The 19,727-nt window shown below is 50.0% G+C and overlaps 8 protein-coding genes across 32 annotated transcripts; 5 read left to right on the top strand and 3 right to left on the bottom strand.

Moving 5' to 3' along the window:
- Positions 1 to 140: 140 nt before the first annotated feature.
- H257_03083 (hypothetical protein) lies at positions 141 to 783 on the bottom strand. The gene has a single exon (XM_009827004.1). It carries the CDS (start codon positions 587 to 589, stop codon positions 275 to 277), a length of 315 nt encoding a protein of 104 aa, XP_009825306.1. The 5' UTR covers positions 590 to 783; the 3' UTR covers positions 141 to 274.
- Positions 784 to 888: 105 nt separating this feature from the next.
- Positions 889 to 1,842, top strand: H257_03084 (hypothetical protein; the record flags this gene model as incomplete). Its single annotated transcript, XM_009827005.1, has 6 exons — positions 889 to 1,036; positions 1,092 to 1,317; positions 1,383 to 1,410; positions 1,466 to 1,555; positions 1,614 to 1,681; positions 1,734 to 1,842. The coding sequence occupies 6 exons, from the start codon at positions 889 to 891 to the stop codon at positions 1,840 to 1,842; spliced, it is 669 nt and encodes a 222-aa protein (XP_009825307.1).
- Positions 1,843 to 2,199: 357 nt separating this feature from the next.
- Positions 2,200 to 7,723, bottom strand: H257_03085 (the record flags this gene model as incomplete). 2 transcript variants are annotated; one of them, XM_009827006.1, is made up of 19 exons in its annotated part: positions 7,357 to 7,693; positions 7,198 to 7,311; positions 6,944 to 7,153; positions 6,781 to 6,888; positions 6,615 to 6,725; positions 6,446 to 6,553; positions 6,273 to 6,389; positions 6,087 to 6,194; positions 5,896 to 6,003; positions 5,724 to 5,831; positions 5,369 to 5,668; positions 4,732 to 4,799; positions 4,501 to 4,660; positions 4,204 to 4,430; positions 3,947 to 4,157; positions 3,423 to 3,473; positions 3,205 to 3,357; positions 2,967 to 3,146; positions 2,200 to 2,472 (listed from the first exon to the last, which is right to left on the bottom strand). In XM_009827006.1, exons 1-19 carry the CDS (start codon positions 7,636 to 7,638, stop codon positions 2,200 to 2,202), a joined length of 2,997 nt encoding a protein of 998 aa, XP_009825308.1. In that variant the 5' UTR covers positions 7,639 to 7,693. The 2 variants fall into 2 exon arrangements, with proteins under 2 accessions (XP_009825308.1, XP_009825309.1); XM_009827007.1 differs by lacking the exon at positions 2,200 to 2,472 and having other exon boundaries at positions 2,850 to 3,146; positions 7,357 to 7,723.
- Positions 7,724 to 7,770: 47 nt separating this feature from the next.
- Positions 7,771 to 8,855, top strand: H257_03086. 2 transcript variants are annotated; one of them, XM_009827008.1, is made up of 3 exons: positions 7,771 to 7,980; positions 8,035 to 8,217; positions 8,266 to 8,855. In XM_009827008.1, the coding sequence occupies exons 1-3, from the start codon at positions 7,780 to 7,782 to the stop codon at positions 8,404 to 8,406; spliced, it is 525 nt and encodes a 174-aa protein (XP_009825310.1). In that variant the 5' UTR covers positions 7,771 to 7,779; the 3' UTR covers positions 8,407 to 8,855. The 2 variants fall into 2 exon arrangements, with proteins under 2 accessions (XP_009825310.1, XP_009825311.1); XM_009827009.1 differs by having other exon boundaries at positions 8,035 to 8,855.
- A 1,053-nt stretch (positions 8,856 to 9,908) lies between these two features.
- On the top strand, positions 9,909 to 12,416 carry H257_03087 (hypothetical protein). Its single transcript, XM_009827010.1, has 9 exons — positions 9,909 to 10,411; positions 10,462 to 10,508; positions 10,588 to 10,635; positions 10,684 to 10,782; positions 10,838 to 11,003; positions 11,264 to 11,349; positions 11,641 to 11,724; positions 11,786 to 11,923; positions 11,984 to 12,416. Exons 1-9 carry the CDS (start codon positions 9,940 to 9,942, stop codon positions 12,293 to 12,295), a joined length of 1,452 nt encoding a protein of 483 aa, XP_009825312.1. The 5' UTR covers positions 9,909 to 9,939; the 3' UTR covers positions 12,296 to 12,416.
- Positions 12,417 to 12,873: 457 nt separating this feature from the next.
- Positions 12,874 to 14,619, top strand: H257_03088 (hypothetical protein). 3 transcript variants are annotated; one of them, XM_009827012.1, is made up of 4 exons: positions 12,882 to 13,598; positions 13,689 to 13,888; positions 13,958 to 14,351; positions 14,404 to 14,619. In XM_009827012.1, exons 1-3 carry the CDS (start codon positions 12,903 to 12,905, stop codon positions 14,274 to 14,276), a joined length of 1,215 nt encoding a protein of 404 aa, XP_009825314.1. In that variant the 5' UTR covers positions 12,882 to 12,902; the 3' UTR covers positions 14,277 to 14,351; positions 14,404 to 14,619. The 3 variants fall into 3 exon arrangements, with proteins under 3 accessions (XP_009825313.1, XP_009825314.1, XP_009825315.1); XM_009827011.1 differs by having other exon boundaries at positions 12,874 to 13,598; positions 13,958 to 14,619; XM_009827013.1 differs by lacking the exons at positions 13,958 to 14,351; positions 14,404 to 14,619 and having other exon boundaries at positions 13,689 to 13,919.
- Positions 14,620 to 14,840: 221 nt separating this feature from the next.
- Positions 14,841 to 16,210, bottom strand: H257_03089. Of its 2 annotated transcripts, XM_009827014.1 has the most exons (3): positions 15,450 to 16,210; positions 15,202 to 15,401; positions 14,841 to 15,138 (listed from the first exon to the last, which is right to left on the bottom strand). In XM_009827014.1, the coding sequence occupies exons 1-3, from the start codon at positions 16,185 to 16,187 to the stop codon at positions 14,880 to 14,882; spliced, it is 1,197 nt and encodes a 398-aa protein (XP_009825316.1). In that variant the 5' UTR covers positions 16,188 to 16,210; the 3' UTR covers positions 14,841 to 14,879. The 2 variants fall into 2 exon arrangements, with proteins under 2 accessions (XP_009825316.1, XP_009825317.1); XM_009827015.1 differs by having other exon boundaries at positions 14,841 to 15,401.
- A 153-nt stretch (positions 16,211 to 16,363) lies between these two features.
- H257_03090 (hypothetical protein) lies at positions 16,364 to 18,305 on the top strand. Of its 20 annotated transcripts, none has more exons than XM_009827024.1 (10): positions 16,364 to 16,489; positions 16,539 to 16,874; positions 16,931 to 17,225; positions 17,278 to 17,377; positions 17,433 to 17,455; positions 17,503 to 17,578; positions 17,650 to 17,666; positions 17,723 to 17,813; positions 17,854 to 17,922; positions 17,970 to 18,305. In XM_009827024.1, exons 1-9 carry the CDS (start codon positions 16,415 to 16,417, stop codon positions 17,861 to 17,863), a joined length of 1,023 nt encoding a protein of 340 aa, XP_009825326.1. In that variant the 5' UTR covers positions 16,364 to 16,414; the 3' UTR covers positions 17,864 to 17,922; positions 17,970 to 18,305. The 20 variants fall into 20 exon arrangements, with proteins under 20 accessions (XP_009825326.1, XP_009825328.1, XP_009825330.1 ...); XM_009827026.1 differs by having other exon boundaries at positions 17,723 to 17,798; XM_009827028.1 differs by having other exon boundaries at positions 17,650 to 17,813.
- The last annotated feature ends 1,422 nt before the right edge of the window (positions 18,306 to 19,727 follow it).

Here is a 19,727-nt window from a genome sequence, read left to right on the forward strand (position 1 = left end):
TAGCTTTTCTCTCGAGCCTTCGAAGTTCGACAGTTGGTTCGGTGAATACCTTGAGCGCCTAATTTCTCAATTGAGTTTGGGATCTTGAATAATCTGGACATACTTACACTTTTAGCGGGTCACAACAATTGATTATGTATGTAGAAAACACTAGATTTGGTACTAATCGATAATGTACGTAGAAAACACTACATTTGGCACGTTCACACGTCGCGGCTTCTGGAGGCGAAAGCTCGTGCCCCTGAAATCATTTTGAGTCCTTGAGACTCAAATGTCAATGTGCTGCCAACAATAGCCGTGACGCTTGGTGGGTAATCAACCCAACTCGTCGCGGATTCGCTGGAATCTGATTTATCAGATTCATTCCACCAATCAACGGATGACATGCCAACTTCAACTTGAAGTCGAAGTTCGCAGTTTGGATTCGCGACAGCGCAACGATCGATGCCTTCAAGTGTGCAAGTGGCAAGCGGCATTTCCCGCGTCCTTGATACCTTCTGATTACCTCGTTGAAAGGGACAAGAGACGGACACTTGCTTTCAACGAACGAGCCTAGAAGGATACTGTAAAAACCCAACGCTCCAGACATGGCGAAAGCTTCAAAATCAGATTGTCCATCGAGTGGTCAGCAGGCCCCATGTCCTTTTTGGCGGGTACGCGACCCAATGGCGTGAGTACAGACAGACACTTGGGTTGAATCCATCACGACGGCAACGCTAACATGATCGTTGTATCCTGTATATGCACGCACACTGACGATGGACCTCATGATCCTTCACTCACCACGACGTTTTGACACTGGAACACTTCTAAAGTTTGGGAAACGTTTGTCCTGCGATTTGAGTATGAAACCGCCATGTAACTGGCCGCCGCCGAGGTTCGTTTGAGATGGAACACAAGGACCCGCTCGCCGTGCGGTTTGTGGCTGGCGCGGTGGCGTCCACGACGGCAGAGCTATGCACCCTTCCAATGGACTGCTCCAAAGTTCGCATGCAAACCCATGGCCTGCGCACTTCTACTACTGTCCAATTCAACTGTAGCCCTATGATATTTCTCAACCTCACCTTATATACATATGTTATATGATCTAGCCGGTTTACTCGACACGATTCGTAAAGTCGTGCGGTACGAAGGGCCGTGGTCGCTGTGGAACGGGGCCAAGCCTGCCGTGGTGCGCCAGGTGGTCTTTTACAGCGCCAGCATGGTCCTGTACACGCCCCTGCGAGACAGTTCCGTCTGGCCTGGCGAGGCCACATACGTCAAGAAAATCGTGGCAGGGGGTATCTCTGGGGCCATTGGCGTTGCCCTAGCGAATCCGTACGAGACCAACTGTTATCTCAACCCAACTTGAAATTCAGTGTCATATGGCCAACTTTGCGTAGGCTCGATGTGATCAAAGTCAAAATGCAGGTCATCATACGTATCTCATCCTGGACTTCCATATGACCTTGAAATACCCTCGCAGAACGACCGCTCGGGCACTCGTTTGTATCGCGGTATTGGCGACGCCTGTAGACAAATCTACCATGCCGAAGGCTCCCGTGGGTTTCTCCGGGTACACTGTATCGCAGATCGTTGTAGCTGGGATTATCATGACAAAATGCATCTTCTAGGGAATGTGGCCCAACATCCAGCGAGGTTTCGTTGTAAACGGTGTCGAGTTCGGTACATACGACGAATGGTATGGATAGACCGGTGGATTTCCTTATGAACCGTATAGTGTGATACTGTAGCAAGCAATCGCTGATTGCCGTTGGCCTTGTGACCGAGGGCACCGTGGGGGCGACCATGGGGGCGAGTTTAGTCGCGGGGTTTGCCGGCGCGGTGGTGTCTAGCCCGTGAGTTGTCGAACTGCCCCTCGATGAAAACCAATAGAACCAAGTGATATATCTTATGGCATGGCTAGGCTGGACGTTATCAAGACACGGTTGATGGCTCACCAGAACAACCGCCACTACACTGGCGTGCTCGATTGTGGTCGGGAACTGTACCAAATGCATGGGGTACGAGCGTTTTACAAAGGATTTGCGGCCTACTACCTTCGCGAAGCTCCCTGGTGCTGCCTATTTTTCGTCACGTACGAACTCGTCCGCAATTCGATTTTGCGACCCCATAGTATTACTAGTAGTATTGGACAACCATAATACTAATAATAATAAAAAGAGTTCCATAAACGGTGGATGCTGCTTCAGCGTTTCTTTACAGGTACATATTCGGCGAGGCGTCGCAATCTGCAGGGTTGCCAAGGAACGGATGGTCGTCCAGCAGCGAAGGTACGTTGGTAGAGTGTGACGTGGCCCACTTGGCAATGCACCCCTTTGAGACTATTGTGTGGCGAATGTGCGCCTTCACCAGCCCCACCAGACTCGACGGCGTCGTTGACTGATCGATGGCGTACGATGGCTTCACCGTAGCGTTCGCCGCGTCTGCCATCGTGTGCGCTAAAAAGTCGTCGCTGGATTGCCCATACACCTACGAGTCTCGCGCGCGTCAGGTTATAATCGTACAACTCATTTAGAGCTCAAAGTAGTACTTATATAATATAATTCGCATTGTGAAGTTGCATTGTGAGAGGGTACCACAGCCATGTAAATATTTTTGCACACTATACGTATACTACCATTGTGCTTTATTCGTTTACATATTTTTTCGCGAATCGAGTCGACAACATGAATCCCCTTAGTAGCATCGATTCCACGATATTCTACCCTCGAATGTGCCTCGGATATATATATATATATATATTCTTGTGTTTATTCTAAACTGGGACACACAACCGAATGTACAGAAGATAGAATCGGCACGGTATTTATCCAATCAAGTTGCAGGAAATCATCATCGACGTCGAATTAGTGTGTGCCTTCAATTAGTGTTATACCAAACATACAAAGAATCGATTGCTAGATTTGGCGATTAAAAGTCCAAATTTGGGGTAAAAGCTCAATATTAGGTATCGCATACTGTACCTGTTGGGCGAGGGGGATCACAGACATGACCATGTGCACCATCGTGTCGAGCTGCGTGGCCAACGACGCGCGCTTCATTTCGGTTACCGCTGCCACGTGTTTGGTTTCTTCCTTGTCCTGCAGCACGCTGTTGAAGTGGTCCACGAGCTCACACAGCTGCCGCTGCAACGCATCGCGGTCCTACTCGATACATATCGTTCACGTATATTCCTCTATAAACATATTGTTCGTGGGCTACCAGTTCTACATGGCGAAGTTGGGTCTTGGCTTGGAGGAGCATTTGTGTGAGTTGGTCAACGTCTGCTTGGAGCGCCATGTGGATGGCGGCTTCTTGGTCGTGACTGCAGGCACGCCCTCCTGCCAACGGACAACTGAACCCCCACTTCAATTGCTACAATCAAACCAACCAAGCACTACTTGTAAGCACAACAGACATGACGACGCTCTTGATCGGACCTCGGAGGACGAGGAGGGCGGGTGCGATAGCATCGACAGACCCGCCACGCCCTACCGCCACCATGATACAGTGTTTCGACAGTGGGTAACGACGATATTATTGTCAAGTCGATGAATCGAAAAAAGATATTTATTTATATTATTAATTTTTGCACTTTTACTGCAAAAGAACAAAAAAAATTGGAGAGTTTGGGTGCTCAATCGAATCGGCAGTAGCTTGGATAATTTTGATTGGCCACTTGATTAATGTTGTGGTTTTTGATTGGTCGTATATCGATTGATATAGGACCAATCAAAAACCACAACATTAATCAAGTGGCCAATCAAAATTATCCACTCTTCACCCGATTCAACATATAATTAGTGTGTGAATGAAATTAGTGTTATACCCGACGAGCTTTCGATGCAAAAGTCAGTGTACAAACAATCGATCGATCGTTTTGGCAAAGAATCCGCACAAAAGTCCAAATATTGGGTAAAAGAATGACAATACTATATATATATATATATATATATATATATACCATGACACGATCGATCGTCCAACGAGCCCCTGGTTGGACCTTGAGCACATGCGACAACGTGTCGCGAATGTCCGTCGGTAGGGGGGTCAGCACATGCTCCAAGACGGCGTCTGTGAGTGACGCAATCACGTGGTACAGTTGTTTGGGGGGGAGCATGGCACTGTACGGTGCAATGGCAGTGACCAGCGGCACCCCCGTAACCACTTCGTACCTACACGTAAATAAATCACATGACCAATAGATAGCTCTGATCGTACATTGTGCAGCCAAATTGCCACATGTCTGACGCCAGTGTCGGCACTGCAAACGGACGTGTTAACAGCACCTCGGCCATTTCAGGTGCGCAGTACAGCGGTTCTGTGACGGGGTAATAAGCGATTTGGAGGGGGGGGGATATTGTTGCTGTTGTGGACTGGTTGGTCAAGGCCGGAAGCAGTTTGAAGGCACCCCCACGGTCGGGAAAGAACCCAATCGACCGCGGCGTCTACACACGGTTTAGCTGCGACAAGGTGCACTCAAACCAGAATTCGATTGGATGATTGGATTCGTCCTACCATGTTGCCGTGGGCTAGACCAGCAGTCGTGTGCCAGTGGGAGACGCACTGGCCCAGCGACGTCACGAGCGCTTGAGCGTCGATTTGGGTCCGGATTTCGTCGACGGTAGCGGCGGGGTGCTCGAGGACGAGGCAGAAGTCCAAGATGGGCGACGCATCCCTACTTGGTTGATTCATCACATGATGGGCTACAACGAGCGAGCGTGCCACGTCATATGGGGGACTTCGTACTCGATTCGAATTCGCTTGCGGGCGTTGTCAAACGAGTCCACCAACGCTACACTTGTCGTGTCGGAGCTCTACACACACACACCAAATATATCGTAAATATTGTGCTTTCGAGTGAAATTTCGTGTTGTGGCGTGGTTTCTCGTTGGAATTTAAATCGATTTGATTGGCTACCTCCGATGAGCTCAAAATTATTAGCCAATCAAAACCTTCTAAATGAAATTCAACCAATCAGATCGATTGAAGGTCGGTTTGGCCTCTCCCCAAATTTGTATCATATCGACAATACATGATGATTATTTTTATCGTAAATACATGATGATCTTTTTTTCACATATTATCATGGATGGTCGAGTAATCATCATATGAGTATATATTGTCAAGTCGATTCGAAATATTAGAGTCAGGTACATACTCAATCGAAGGAGCAGTAGCACCAAATAGATCGACAGCCAATTGATCGACCAATCAAAAGACAGAACACGAATCAAGTAGCCAATCAAATTATCCAACCAATATAACATCGAATTCTGTGTGTGACTGAAACTAGTGTGAGACGATCTTTACCTAAACATCGATAGATAGATGTGGCGAAGAAGCACAAAAGTCATCCAAATTTTGGGTAAAACAAAGTCAATACCGAGATGTCGAGCTGCGCCAACGACGTCAAGAGGTGCTGGAACGTTGTTCGGTCCGAAAAGTAGTGCAGAACCACCGCCTTGGACGTGCGCGAGTCCAGCGCAACGTCCACGGCGCAGTAGACGGTGGCGGGCGAGAAGGTCTCGTTGAAGTAGTACGTGACGCACGCATGTGGGACATGGGGTACTTCCTGGATGTCGTAGCGCAGGCGGTAGGCGGATCCGTTGGCCAGCAGTCGGTACGCCATATCCGACGGGATGCCCGGGTTTTCGATTATATAGTGCACAGGCAGCTTCATGGCCTACAGTTCTTTCGGCTTATATTTTCGCTCATTTGCATGGATGGTGGTGCTGTACGTTGTCCATAACTTGCGACGACGTTGGATACGCATCAAACACGATGCTGATCAGGTCGGGGGTCACGTTTGGGTTGGCACAGAGGTAGTGGAGTGGGGTTTTGCCACGCTACCGGTAACAAATATTATATATATATATATTTAAAATATTATTATTGATTTCGAAAACGTACTTGGTCGACGACTTTGCACACGGCGGGGCATTTGTCTAAAAATACCCATACAAGGTCCACCGTCACGGCGGGATTGCCGCACGTGTAGTGGAACGGTGTGGCTCCATACTACACCACCCATACAAATATTAATATTCTAATAACTAGGAAAACGATTGAAACAAGAATATTGATAATAAATGGGGCTGTACCAGATCGACAAGCTGCGCAGACGCGGGGTACGTCTGCAGAACGAGCTCGACCATCGCGGTCGTGGCGCGAGGGTTTGTGCACAAGATGTGCAGGGCCGACGAGTGTTCCTAATAATATTATTAATCCATGTCAAGTCCAATGATTTATATTATTTTTAGATTCGACACGAGAGACTGCTGCCATACATCGTCGAGCCATTTCAAGCTCGTGGGAACATTCCGACCAGGGTCAGTCAGTGCTACGAGCATGGCAAGATGCACCGACTCGTTGGCACCTAGCAAATGCAGGGGAGATTGGCCGCTCTGTTGACAAAACTGCGTCAATACACTGGAAGCAAGCACGAAAGCAACGAACCCACCGCATCGATCACATCCACGGCGTGGGGATATGCTGGCAGGAGTAACTGAATGGCGTCGACTGTGACCAATTGATTTGAGACCAGGACATGCAGGGGCAACTGGCCTTTCTACCGCCACAAAGCCCAAACATGAGGTACGTGGATGGACGACACAACCGTACGAACATACCATGTCGCTTCGACTGGCTGCAGTGGGGTCCAGTGTCAGAACAAGTTGAAGCAGTTGCATATCCAAGCTCTTCTTTCCCGCACATGCCCAATGCAAAATGTGCCGGCCCATCTACACATATATACGCGGTATCGTTTACAGGAAAAATAACGTCGAGTCAAAGTACATTGTCGGCAATGGAGATGGCTTCGGGCGCCAAGGACAAGAGGGTCGCGCATAGCTCAAAGTCGGTTGAGTGGCGCGCCAAGAGGCAATGCAGCGGCGTACGGCCTTCCTAGTCATGATGTCGTCAGCATGAACATGGTGAAGTTTCTCAAGTAGAGGACTACTCGATTTCGCAGGGCAAACGTTTCGTAGTGCTGTAGTTTTAACGTCATGTCGATCGTTTGCGATGGGTTGCAGCTCAAGTAGTGGATGGGAAGTGACGACTCCTTGTCGCACATGGCTGCCGACACGGGAAAGCCCAGGACGAGAACCTCGATGCCCCGAGCACACACAGTCGGGTTCATGCAAAGCCAGTGAAGCGGAGTGCGACCCATCTACCCCAACCATGAACACGAGGGCGATGCAGGGATGCCAGTACCTCGTCCATGAAGGCCACGCCTTCGGGAAACGTGTGCACAGCAAGTTCGAGGAGGTGCAACACGTCCGAGAGATTGGGCCACCGGCAAAGAGCATGCAACAAGATGCCATCGTTCTACATGAGAGCTTTGAGGTGATACACTGCGTTGATGGTCATTACATGGATGGGGAACTCGATGAACTTAGGTGTGTTTTGAACGGCAGAGGTGACACCATTAACGTCCTTGTCGTCGAGCGCAGTAAGGAATGCAGTTAATGCATCAGCATCCTTGGAGTCGGACTTGCGCATGAGGCGATGGAGGCTAGTTGACGCCACGGTCGACATCTCATCGACCCCGCCATCGAGTGACTTTCTCGTAGTCGAGCGGAAGTGGCCCATGGTTTTCCCTGCCCAAGAGGACAAAGTCGTCTTCCCAGAGTCCATAGACATCACTTGTTGCATCGTAAAGAGGCTGGTAGCAAGGTCACAAGGTCACAATGCCTTGACAAGGTCGTAGCGGCGTATCTTGTACGAACATTCGACTTCGATACTTTGAGAATGTTGGTCGTGAGACCGTTTCGTGAAGAAACCGCCGAAAAAAACATGATCGTGCTGAAGAAGTGGCTGCATATCTGGTACCTCGGCCACGCTACAAGCCGCGAGGGTGACAACGACGACGACAATACCTACGTCCTGGTGCACGTTCAAGGCGACAAACCAGAGCAGGATGTGTACGTCCCCCGAGGCTCGCTTCTTCCGCAAGTCACCATTGGAAACCCCCCACCACAAGGATGCTTTGGCTTGGTAACTACATTCTTCGACCTTCCAACCCGTTTGCTTAGTGTCGCCACAATCTAGCCTGGTTTGTTGGTTCAGATCTACGTTGTGGATGCACAATGGTCGAATATTCTCATCGCCAATGATGCATTCCTTGTGGGAGAGGTCGTGGCCACCGTCTGTGGCAAAGACGCATGCATTGTAGATGTTGTATTGCCTGGCATGACTAGCCAGATTCGACGGTGTCAGCTTGGACAAGGCTACGTAAGGAGTTCGGTAACGTTGCATAGCGCCTAAAATACTGGCGTGTAGATGCGAGCAATGGGGCCACACGATTTTAAGCTCATGCAACACAAGCTACAACGACTACCTGTCAACCAAGTTTCAAGCAAGGCAACGCTCGTGGAGCCAGTCACAGCCCTCTCAGCGAACAGTTCAGGATACTGCGTTTAGCTAAGAGTAATTGCATTAACGCGCATTTATGAGCGCAATGACGTCAACCGATGAAGCCATCACTGCGACGTTGTGATCAAGTGCGTCCAATTCATCGCAGTCGGTTGTACACATCATGTTCGTGCTGACGACATCTCTCGAGCGACATGTGTCGGCGCTTCGTCGTTACAGGCTCGTGATGGACTTTATTCAGCACGACTGCCGCTTTCATGCCTGCCATTCACCGCATGCCCGACGGGGGGCACTGGTACCCCTGCATCCCCCAGCTAGGTCTTTCGTCCACCGTCGAAATAGGAACAGCACTTGACTTAGCTCGATGGAATGTTCGCCGTCTGGTGGCAAAGCCTCGCAACCAGAAGACGGATGAAGCCAGCACAAATTTTCGAATGTACCGGAATGGCCTACGCAGCGCCATCAGGTCCAAATGAAATGTGAAACCACTTGGGGTCGGAACGGCCACGGAAGACTTCATTCCAAGAAGGGAGACGTGGGATAACTACTACGGATGGTCCAAGATTTCGTGATGGAAAATGTCAGCAAATACAGCTCTACATATGACTGCGGCGACGGCTGCGATTGATGTTTGCAAAGTCAATAGCCACATTGTTCGTTCTATCCATTCTATAGAAGTCGAGGACACTCCATGAACGTGGCGTTGAGATATAAAGTTATGCACATAGTTCAACGCCATGCGTCAGTTCAACGCTTAAGGGTAACACGATCATCTTACGCTTGGTATACATCCCTTGTGCATACTTTGATGTCTGCGCCTGCTGCACCAACCCCAGCATTTCGAACAGGAAGCAACTTACTACCGGTACCTACTGTACCACAGCGCCCATTGGATTCTACACGCATCCAGCAAAGTGCATTCACAGTCAATTTGCGCCCGCTGTCTGTCGTGTCTGGACTTCCGCAGGACCAAATGTGGCTGGCTACTGGTACAAAAAAAAGATGACAAGTTTTCAACGATTTGTCGTCCACAAGATTTCAACTTGAAGTTTGCGGCTCAAAGTGCACCCTGACTGGCGAAATCCACGGGCAGAGAAAGTCGGGTTGGGTGGACATCCATCATTTGTTCAAAGTTAATTCTGGGTTCGGGCGGGTTCCCAGCGGACTGGGCGGGCTGGGTGTGGCCAGAACGTCTAGGGAGCTTTAGACGTGAGTAATGGATGGTGACACTTGTCCGCGCTGTCGCTGGCCTTGGCGGGTGGGTGGAGAAGAAGGAGGTGGACCCCCCCAAGTACCCCCATCACGCTGTCACACATTCCCAACACGCGTATTCACATCATCGTGACAGGGCGTGCCTCCACTTGCTCGAAATGTTGGGGGGAAGGCTTCATTTTTCTGCGACATGATTTAGCGGTGCAACTGCAACTTGGGGATTCATCCATTGCATCGTGGGCTGTGATTGGTCAATTCTTGAAAAGCTAGAGTTTTAACCAATCATGCGCATGTATCTTGCAACTGTTGAAGAGTTCTGACATCGTGCCAGTGTGCATATTTCTTTATCCCTCCACCACAACAACCACTATGGCCTTTCGCACGACAACCTCTCGGCTCGCCGCCGGTGTCTTGAGCAGCAGCCGCAGCCACGCCTTCCGCCAAACGGCTCGGTTGACCACGGCATCGCTTCCCTCCATCGCTCGCAGCACACTGGCTCGGTCGTTCGGTCCGTCGACCCACAAGAAGTCCCTGTCGCCTGCCGCCCAATTCGTCCGCGCGTACTCGCAGACGGCAGTGGTGCGTGGGTTGGACAAGCCCAAGACATCTCTGCTACTGGAGACAAACGACGGCCCCGGTTCCCTCCAGGACGTGCTCAAGTTCTTTTGGAAGCACGACGTCAACATGGTACGCATCGAGAGCCGCCCGACCAAAGGCCCGGCCCCTGACTACGCGTTTTACATCGACTTTGACGGCCGACCGGGCGAGACTGCCGTGGACGACCTCTTGGACGACCTCAAGCGCCATTGCAAACAGATCCTCGTGCTCAACGACAAGAAGGGTACGTCGGTTGAGATAGGCCTACCAAGTCGTCTCAACGATTGCATATAGTGCCATGGTTTCCCCGCAGAATCAACGATTTGGACTTGACGGTTAAGGTACGACTCCATCCATTGCATTTAACATGTTCGATTGGGGGGGGTATGGTGGCTAACACACTGTACACCATCCACGTAGACGTTGGATGCTGGGGAAGAATTGCAGAGTGACCACCCTGGTTTCTCGGTAAGTTGTAGCCATGTGAGCCATGAAAGTGTTGACAAGTTCGAGCAGGACCCAGTATACCGAGCCCGTCGGGACCAGTTGACGGAGATTGCCGTCAACTTCCGCCAAGGCCAAACCATTCCTCGCATCGAATACACGGAGAACGAGGCACGACCATGGCTATTGTTGGTGTCATTCTCTGACGACATATTATTGTGCGTAGATCAAGACGTGGGGCGTCGTGTACGACCGCATGGAAGACATGTGGGCCAAGTACGCGTGCGACGAGTTCAAGTACATTTTGCCGCTGTTGGAAAGCAACTGCGGCTACGGGCGCGACAATATTCCGCAGGCTCAAGACATTTCCGACTTTTTGAAAGAATGCACAGGTATCGTGCTTTCGAGTGCAATTTCATTGTGTTGTGGCGTGGTTTCTCGTTGGAATTTACATATTTGTTAAATCGATTTGATTGGCTACCTCAGATGAGCTCAAAATTATTAGCCAATAAAAACCCATTTCTCAATGAAATTCAACCAATCAGATCGATTGTGGATCGGTTTGCGCGATTCGATTGCACCCCAAATTTGTATCAAATCGACAATAAAACAGCCAATAAAAACCAAGAGCGTCATGCCTGAATGTTGTTAGGATTCACGCTGCGCCCTGTGGCGGGTCTGCTCTCGGCGCGCGATTTCCTCAACGGTCTGGCCTTCCGCGTCTTTTTCTCCACGCAGGTACATCCAAAGGGCAAAGTGCCTCATTTTGTTTGATTTTTTTGGCATTTTCTTTGAAAATGGATAGTATTGTGGTATATTCGATACAAATTTCCAGACTCGGTCGAATCACGAATCGATCTTAACCATTTTGGAGAGGATTGGATTGGCTCTTCTTACAGATAGGACAAGTAGTATATTCAACCAATCAAAACTCGTGCGTGATTCAACCTTGGTTTGACAAACTTAGTTTTGGAAGTTTATCACAATATGATTATTTGGACATTTTCATTGACGCTTGTTATGATGTAGTACCTCCGCCACCACTCGGTGCCGCTGTACACCCCCGAGCCGGACATTTGCCACGAACTGATGGGCCACGCGCCCATGTTTGCCGTACGTCGTCCTCCCCATACCAACCCTCCCCCCATCACATCAGAGGATCATCATTGTGTAGGATCCGGATTTTGCCGACTTTTCGCATGAGATTGGGCTAGCGTCGCTAGGCGCGTCAGACGAAGAGATTGAACGGCTGGCCACGTGCTACTGGTTTTCAGTGGAGTTTGGTGTGTGCATGCAAAACGGCGAAAAGAAGGTTTGGACATTCGATATAGTTTGTTACGCTGGATAGATTTATATGTGTGGTGATTGTTAGGCGTACGGCGCGGGGCTGTTGTCGAGCTTTGGTGAACTCGAATACGCGTGCTCTCCGACCCGACCGGCGGGCGGCGAAGCTGCGTTCCCCGAGTACCGCCCGTGGAACCCCGTGGACGCCGCCAAGCAAAAGTACCCGATCACGACGTACCAGCCCGTGTACTATGTGGCCGACAGCCTCGCGGATGCCAAGGCCCGCATGCGCGAGTTCACAGAAGACATGAAGAAGCCCTTCTACGCGCGCTACAACCCATACCAGCAGACGATCTCTGTCGACCGAGCCGTGTCGGTTCAGTCCAAACAATTGTACTAGATGCTAACAGATGGATGCACGACGCGTAAACCAACCAAACTACATACTGTAGTTGTGAATTTGAATCGTTGTAGCTGGGGTTAATTGAACGTATTTGATATGATTGTACAGTAGTTTTGAGTTCCCGGCGCAGGTTGGGCGTCTCCCCAACGCCATCATCCAAACAGCCACGACAAGCCACCTCATTTTCAGCAATTAGCTTACGGATTCGAACAGGCGCGACCTTTCAAGTGACAGAGTATTGTTCCAAACTCTGACCTTTTATCCGGATTTGTTTATAGAGGTTATTGTGATACAAACATTCACAATACCAGTCTGGTCCGTAATGATTGTCACATTGTTTTTGGCGTGGCGCCATTCGTCTAAATTTATGACTTGAATTAAACTGATTGGTGCATGTTTAGCAATCAAATTGGTTTATACCGTGCAAAATGACGTGCATTCCTGCCTTTCAGACGTACACGTTTTGGAGTTTCATGGAGTTTCATTACCCAATTCCAATCAAAATTCCACATGGAATGGTGCAATTTATATACTGTAATTTGAACAAATTATGCAAAAATTGGTCGCTTGATGCTGTCGCATTGTTTCCTTGCTGTTAACTGACATGGCAACATCAAGTGGAAGCGGCGTCCAAATGCTGATGGCTGCGAAGGACGGCTGCGAGTCGTTAACGTCAGACGAAACCATTCATGACGACGAACTTGTGGCCGTCCCCAAGCGCAAGCGTATCCGAAAGAGGGCCATGGACGAGCTGGCGTATCTCAAGGGTCAGGTCGCGGAGTACACGCAGCAGCTCCACGCCTTGCAAGCCATGGTGCCTGATCTGGCGGCAGTCAGTCAGTGGGAAGGGCGGTCTCGTCGGCAAGCTGCCGAACGGGCGGCAGTTGAACAAGAGAACCACAAGCTCAAGGCTGCGCTGGAAGGGCAGCTGAAAATCGTGGAATCGCTTGTCAAAATCGTCACCAAACGGCCCAAGCTCGCGGAGGAAATGTACTTGGACGTGGGCGCGCGCCATGATGCCCTTCCCGCCGACCCCTCGGCCCGCGTGGCCAGGATGCACGCGATGGTGGACGCAGAATACCCCAAATGGGAATGCCACTTCATCACAAAGCGGCTGTTGGACCCGCCAGTGGCGACGGCCCCTGCGATTGAAACGAACGTCCAGTACGTGGATGAGCGTATCGGGTTTGACTGCATCATGCGCCGCGCGTTGAACGTGAATGTCCACGACTGTGCATCTATTCTGTGGACCATGTACTTTGAGAACATGGACATCACGTTGGAGACAGCGATCCTTCGGGTGCGACTACTTCCTGGCATCTACTAACTACAACATGGCATACTAACCATGTTATGACGACGTACATTTGACCTTGGACCACTTGTGTAGCCCATTCAACGCATTGACGACCACACCGTGTACTACCACCATTTGCTCCACTTCAAAGCGTACGAGTTTACCGTGCACAACCAAGTCGTGTGCAAACGATATACAGAGCCAGATCGAGTGGTGATTGTGTTTCAGTCTGTGGTCGGCGATGCCTTGTACCCGTTCCCGGCCAATGCTTATGTGGCCCATGAAACGGCGTGGTAGTACACCTTGACATGATGACGTTATCCAGTCGTGACTCTTGCGTTTGGGTGTGGTTGATTGCGTAGGCTTGTGATCTCCAAAGCCGACTCGAGTGACAAGTGCACTGTCAAGTATTACGCCCACGGCACTTTGCCGTGCAAGTCCCGGCAGGATGTGACACCGTTGGAACTTCTCCTGACATTGAACAACGACACGGACGACGACGACAATGAAGACGACATCATGTCCATGCCGGCGGCGTATCACATGGAGTTTGCGCAGTTTATGATGGCGAGCTACCGCGACAACCTCGAGTCACTGAGCATCCACATCGATCACACGCTCTTGGCAGTGATGGACCCGCTCGATACGAAACGCACGCTGTACGATTCTCCAGCGGAATGACCGACCCTTCACGAAGAGGCCACAGACGGACGCTAAGACGCATGTGTTGTCGACCTATTCTATTACTCGACTACTGTTAGTGCCAACTCTATCGATCGTGATTCTTTGTCCTGACTTTTGTATGTAGTAGAGATCGTCCAGTATCACACTAGTTTCAGTCACACACTAATTCCATGTGAAGAGTGGATAGTTTGATTGGCCACTTGAAAAGTGTGTTGTGGGTTTTGATTGGTTGTATATCGATTGTCTGCTCCTTTGATAGAGCACCGCACTCGAATTTTGAATATATCGACAATACCATCTATTTACGTACAACAACTTCGGCATACGAAGTGCAAACTGAATATTCCTATTGGACGTTGGACTTTCATGTTCCTACTATATGTACATGCGTCGGTGTCTGTGATCATCCCACTACATAGTGCTGTACAGTCAGTACCTGTCGACCAACTAACGTTCCAAGTTTGTCCAAGTAAAATCCTTCAAACTACTGGTATAGAGATACTGTGTCACACACTAATCACAGCGCTATCCCCTCTGTAGACATCATCCACACATTCAGTATAGCCATACCCCACAGTCGTACATTTACTAGTAGATAGATTAGGCCAATTCTAGGGCCTGCGACGGGTCGTGCGGCGTCGGTAGCATCTTGAGCTGGCCATGGAGGTACAGTCCGAGCAAGTCAAGGCTGCGTTTATAGCAATCCATCATGTGTTCAGCAAAAGCCATCGTACGCACTCCATCCACGTCATCGGCCTCATCCTCCATTCGTTCCGTGGATGACGACTTGCAAGGGAGGCTGCCATGACAGTAGAATTGCATTGAGCACTTGTTATCGCCTTCGCGGGTCACTGTCAACCTACATACATATATGTGTACCACCACCTGTCAACAAGTGAAAGGCACGTCTTGCCGTGATTACCACGACGTCTCTCGGGCAACGTATACCCCCGGGGGGTATGGATGGATGGGGTCGTCCAAGATCGAGTCAAACACCATCACCACGCGATTGTGCTCAAAGTATCGCTTACATCCCATGTGCTGGTGCACCACCAGGCCAAACTTGCGGAACTTGAGCAGCATCTTGACGAGCATCGCGTTCTCGTCCAGCGACTCGAGCGGCTACACATGCAATGGTTAATGAGAGGCTATCACGTCAACATTAGACACCTCAGTTATGTCAAACTCGGTTTCGTACGCGTCCCCGTACATGCTCCACAACACACGGGCACATTCCAAATAGTCCACTGCCGCAACATCGGTGACGACAAAATCAAAGACAATATCGCGCGAATGCTCGTCGTACGACACTTCCGTCTTCGTGACGGCTTCACTCGAGTCAAGAAGGCGCTGCGCAATCAACACATTCTCGAGGCGACTGTACTGACCGTCGAGAAGCCGATGGAACATATCCCGTCGTTCCACAGGATCAACCACGAGCGTCCGCGACGACTGCGTCCACTTGTCCAGATACGTCATCTCGGCCAACCGCGGCCGTTTGCTGACAATCTTCATGAGCGATTCTGCCACCTTGACTTGGCGTTGCAACAGGTCCTTCAAGGCTACGTTTTCGTCTTCGGCAGACTTGCGCTCACAAGCCTGGCGCAACGACCGTTCTTGCCACACCCATGACTCTGGGCTGCGAGGAAGCGTGCGTGCCTGTAGGTCCCCCAGCCGCCGCGTATATTCCAGGACTTGATCGCGCAAGTACACGAGTTCATGGGCTGCTCGCTTTCGGTTGCGCTTCTTCTTCGTCTGAGACGACGTGTCGGTCCTGGAGTCGGCGGCGTGGAGGACCTCCATGAGCGACGCTATGTCTTCGTCGGGGAGGTCGTAGTCCACCACGCTGTCGTCATTGTCCAGTTCGCGCAAGCACGTTGCCAAGAGGTCGTCGTCCATCGGAGTCATGGGTTTTGTGTCAGTGCGACGGCAGATTTCTGAATATATCCGGATACTACCCGGATACATCAGGTTGAAGCACGAAAATTGATATGACGTGGCGTTCTGTGGCTTCACCTGATCAATTTGCCCATAAAGTTAGTGTAACGGTGAGTGTTTAGAAAGGGTCGACTTTTCTATAACTGGCAGTTTCGGTGGAGGAACAATAGATATACCATTGAGAACTTTTACAGCATATGAGCACCGGTGTGGACGATGGAACAGCGCCAGACGTTGGAGGTGATGACCTTGCTGCAGGCGGCACCTCGGATGTAAGTGGCTCGGCTATCGAATGTGGTTTCAAAGCTTGCATTTACCTAGGTTGAAGCCGACATCAACGTCCCCTGGTCGTCCGAGGACGACGCCAACCAGGGATCAGAAGGCAAGAATGATGACGAAGGCGAGGAAAGTGCCTTTGCAGCCCTCGACGAAGAACAAAACGATGACAGCGATGGTGACGAAGCTGAAGAAGTCCAAGGGGACGCTAGCGGGGACAAGGCGACAACGCCTCCAGGGTTCCCTGAAGTGAACGATCTCGTCGAGGAATCAAACCGTCTATTGCCACAACACATGCAGCCAACAAGCGACGCCCCTCTGTTGAGCATATCCATGGACCAAGTCGATGAGGTTGCGGACGATGAGCGTCCCCGAAGCAAGGTACGTTCCTTCATCCATTGAAATGTTGCTTACTAAGGGTACAACTTTGGCCACAGTCGGCAAAGCAACCTCGGGCGAAGGACAAACCAATCGATAAGACGACGAAGCACGATGAAACCCATCCAACGAAACAAGACAAAGCCACTAGAACGACGAGGACGTCCGGGGCAACCAAGGACGGATCGCCCCCGCGCGACGGGCTCTTCAAGAAGGAGCGCGACATGCTCGCGTTGAATATGAAGAAACTGCGAGCGATTGCACGAAAGGCCCCCGTCCAAGTTCGGATATGGACCGAGCCTCGTAAAGTCAAGTCGCCCATGGACAAGTATGTATGTGCCGCTGCCGAAGCAGGTAACGCATGAAGCAAATCGAATAAATGGTCATGCCGGTCGCAAGTGTGTAGCGACATCTTCTGGGCATCAATCAAGAACGACCTTGTTCGAGTCCACCACTTGGTTAAAGTCGAAGGCGTATCGGTCCACACAACGTTGGATCCGTGGATGGTACGAACCCTCACTACTATAGTACTACTTGGCCCACGAGTTGGTGTGGCTTTAGTTTCACCAAACGCCACTCCACTGGTACAATGCATTGAAATGACGATTTGTTGAACGCGATCAATCGACAGGGCTGCCAAAGGAGGGGCAACGACCACTATCGAGTACTTGGTCGAATGCGGAGCGGATGTACACAAGAGGGATGACGTACGTGCACGTCAATCTGAAAATACTCACATCTTGTTTGGTCTGATGACAGGTGTCGTAACTATGTGTAGAACGGGAGCATGCCATTGTACGCAGAGCATGCGTTCTCGCTTTCTAAATCGGGGGTTGATGTTCAAACGATAGGCATTTGGCTTGCTGGGCCGGACACACGGAAGCAGCGATGGCCCTGCTTCGCGCTGGAGACCTCAAGGACCTGCTGGTCGCAGATTACGACGTACAGCGATCATCTCTTCCAAGCTTATCGTTGGATGTAGGCGAATTTAAACGCGCTCGAGTGGGCTGGAGTTCGACAGCACACAGAATGCATTGCGGCATTGAACAAAGTAAGCGTGTGACAGTGTTCACTACCTCGCTGCACCAACTCGTGTAGTTCTGCGACAGTGTGTGGCTGCCTCTGTTTGTCGCCGACTTGATTTGGAAAATTGTGTCGAAAACCAAGATGCGCACGGCCCTAGAGAAGCAGCGAGAAGACCAAATCGCATCGGAGCGGGCCGAGCTCAAGCGGCTGCAGCAGCTGGCCGAGCAAGCCAAGCAGGCAGCTCAAATAGGGCAAGCGGTGGTGTTAGATGGAAGCGATGCAGCAAAAATCACGTTTTCTGCCGCCACCATGGACGCAAAGTCGTAATGCGTACAGTACTGAAGTACTACTAAGTACTATTAATACGTATTATACACGATTTACGAAACAAACACGAAACTAAATGTATGGAGTCACGAAACTTTTTTGTTTCGTAAACCAGTTATATCCAGTTATATCCAATGCAGGCAATCTTGAAGTTTGTATGATTTTCTTTGTATCCAAGATATAAGCTGATTCACGAAACAAACACGAAATCAAGCTACTATGAGCATACTAGTAGTACAGCAAATAGAAGGATTCACATAAAAAACGATGGGTCGCCGTGCACATACCACGAGCGTTACAGCTGACGATGTCATCGCACTACGAGTAGTAGAGGACACCAGGTCCCAATACGACTCTATCATAACGCGGTTCACACGCTGGCTTGAACGCGAGCACCCACTACACGTCGCAGCCGGAAAGCTCATACTCCCAGTGTCCCTCGAGCTATGCAAGCTGATGTTCTCGTATGCGTCGGTAAAGCGCACGACAGCGGGGCGTGAGGTCCTACCAAGGAAGTTTAACTCAGTTTCGACAATCAATCGCGCGAAGAGTGCAATCATGTTCCTTCATCGTGAAGAAGGCGTCGACATGACTGATGATATGGCTGCCATGATGAAAGGTATTAGTAGTATTGAAATTGGTATGTGTGACCTGGTGAAGTATTGTAGACTATGTGTCTGGATACAAAAGAAAATTTGCAAAGCTAAAGGATAGCGGTGAAGTCCCGATGACAGAAGGAAAAGCTCCACTTTCTTTTGAAGGTATATATTGTGATTTATTATTACTATAATACTTGAAATACATCAATAATATGAAGGATACCGCAACCTTGCTCAACATGCTATATCTTCAACTACGGACTTTTCCCTCGTTGCTACCGTGCACCCATTCTTGGTACTGTGTTGGAACCTCATGGCCCGGGCAGTGTCAACATCTTCAATTCGATATGAGCATATCGCGTGGAGAGGTAGATTGGCATATTCAGATATGTTTTATGATTGGATTATTCTATGTGGCCAGGCGATGCTTTGCAGATTCGATACGGGCTCATGAAGAACGACCAAGAAGGAAGGATGTCATTTCCACGGCATATTTATGCTAATCCTTTGCGTCCAGAAATTTGTCCGATCTTAAGGTACTACTTGGATTTACAGTTAATACAGTAATTCCAGTAAAAAATATATTTTGATGTAGCCTTGCGATATTGCTCTTCACGCGAGGACCACAACTTCCTGGGTCACCAACACTACTGTTTGGGTACAACGCCAAAGAACGCTTTTCGGCATGGTTACACAACACGTGTGCATTGCACGAGGACGACATTGTGGCCATGGGCTTATCCATCTCAGACGTCGGCACGCATTCCTTCCGCAAAGGTGTAGCAAGCACGTTATCGAACACTCCGGGTGGTCCACAAGCCGTCTCCGTTTGGTTACGCGCTGGATGGAGCCTCGGGAGTGTGCAAGGTCGTTACATATTTGAAGGCTCCGGCGGCGACCAATT

This window comes from Aphanomyces astaci (assembly GCF_000520075.1).
Source record: "Aphanomyces astaci strain APO3 unplaced genomic scaffold supercont1.5, whole genome shotgun sequence".
In the NCBI taxonomy this organism is placed as follows: domain Eukaryota; phylum Oomycota; class Saprolegniomycetes; order Saprolegniales; family Verrucalvaceae; genus Aphanomyces; species Aphanomyces astaci.

Coding starts and splice junctions, on each gene's coding strand:
- H257_03086 (XM_009827008.1), top strand. CDS start 7,780: ATGATCGTGCTGAAGAAGTGGCTGCATATCTGGTACCTCGGCCACGCT. Junction 7,981..8,034: donor CACAAGGATGCTTTGGCTTG/GTAACTACATTC, acceptor GCCACAATCTAG/CCTGGTTTGTTGGTTCAGAT. Junction 8,218..8,265: donor GTCAGCTTGGACAAGGCTAC/GTAAGGAGTTCG, acceptor ACTGGCGTGTAG/ATGCGAGCAATGGGGCCACA.
- H257_03087 (XM_009827010.1), top strand. CDS start 9,940: ATGGCCTTTCGCACGACAACCTCTCGGCTCGCCGCCGGTGTCTTGAGC. Junction 10,412..10,461: donor CGTGCTCAACGACAAGAAGG/GTACGTCGGTTG, acceptor GATTGCATATAG/TGCCATGGTTTCCCCGCAGA. Junction 10,783..10,837: donor TCGAATACACGGAGAACGAG/GCACGACCATGG, acceptor TATTGTGCGTAG/ATCAAGACGTGGGGCGTCGT.
- H257_03090 (XM_009827016.1), top strand. CDS start 16,415: ATGAGCACCGGTGTGGACGATGGAACAGCGCCAGACGTTGGAGGTGAT. Junction 17,378..17,432: donor CAACGTTGGATCCGTGGATG/GTACGAACCCTC, acceptor GTGTGGCTTTAG/TTTCACCAAACGCCACTCCA. Junction 17,579..17,722: donor ATGTACACAAGAGGGATGAC/GTACGTGCACGT, acceptor TTCAAACGATAG/GCATTTGGCTTGCTGGGCCG.
- H257_03083 (XM_009827004.1), bottom strand. CDS start 589: ATGTCTGGAGCGTTGGGTTTTTACAGTATCCTTCTAGGCTCGTTCGTT.
- H257_03088 (XM_009827011.1), top strand. CDS start 12,903: ATGGCAACATCAAGTGGAAGCGGCGTCCAAATGCTGATGGCTGCGAAG. Junction 13,599..13,688: donor TGGAGACAGCGATCCTTCGG/GTGCGACTACTT, acceptor CCACTTGTGTAG/CCCATTCAACGCATTGACGA. Junction 13,889..13,957: donor GTGGCCCATGAAACGGCGTG/GTAGTACACCTT, acceptor TTGATTGCGTAG/GCTTGTGATCTCCAAAGCCG.
- H257_03089 (XM_009827014.1), bottom strand. CDS start 16,187: ATGACTCCGATGGACGACGACCTCTTGGCAACGTGCTTGCGCGAACTG. Junction 15,402..15,449: donor CCGAGTTTGACATAACTGAG/GTGTCTAATGTT, acceptor TTGCATGTGTAG/CCGCTCGAGTCGCTGGACGA. Junction 15,139..15,201: donor GTTGCCCGAGAGACGTCGTG/GTAATCACGGCA, acceptor ATATGTATGTAG/GTTGACAGTGACCCGCGAAG.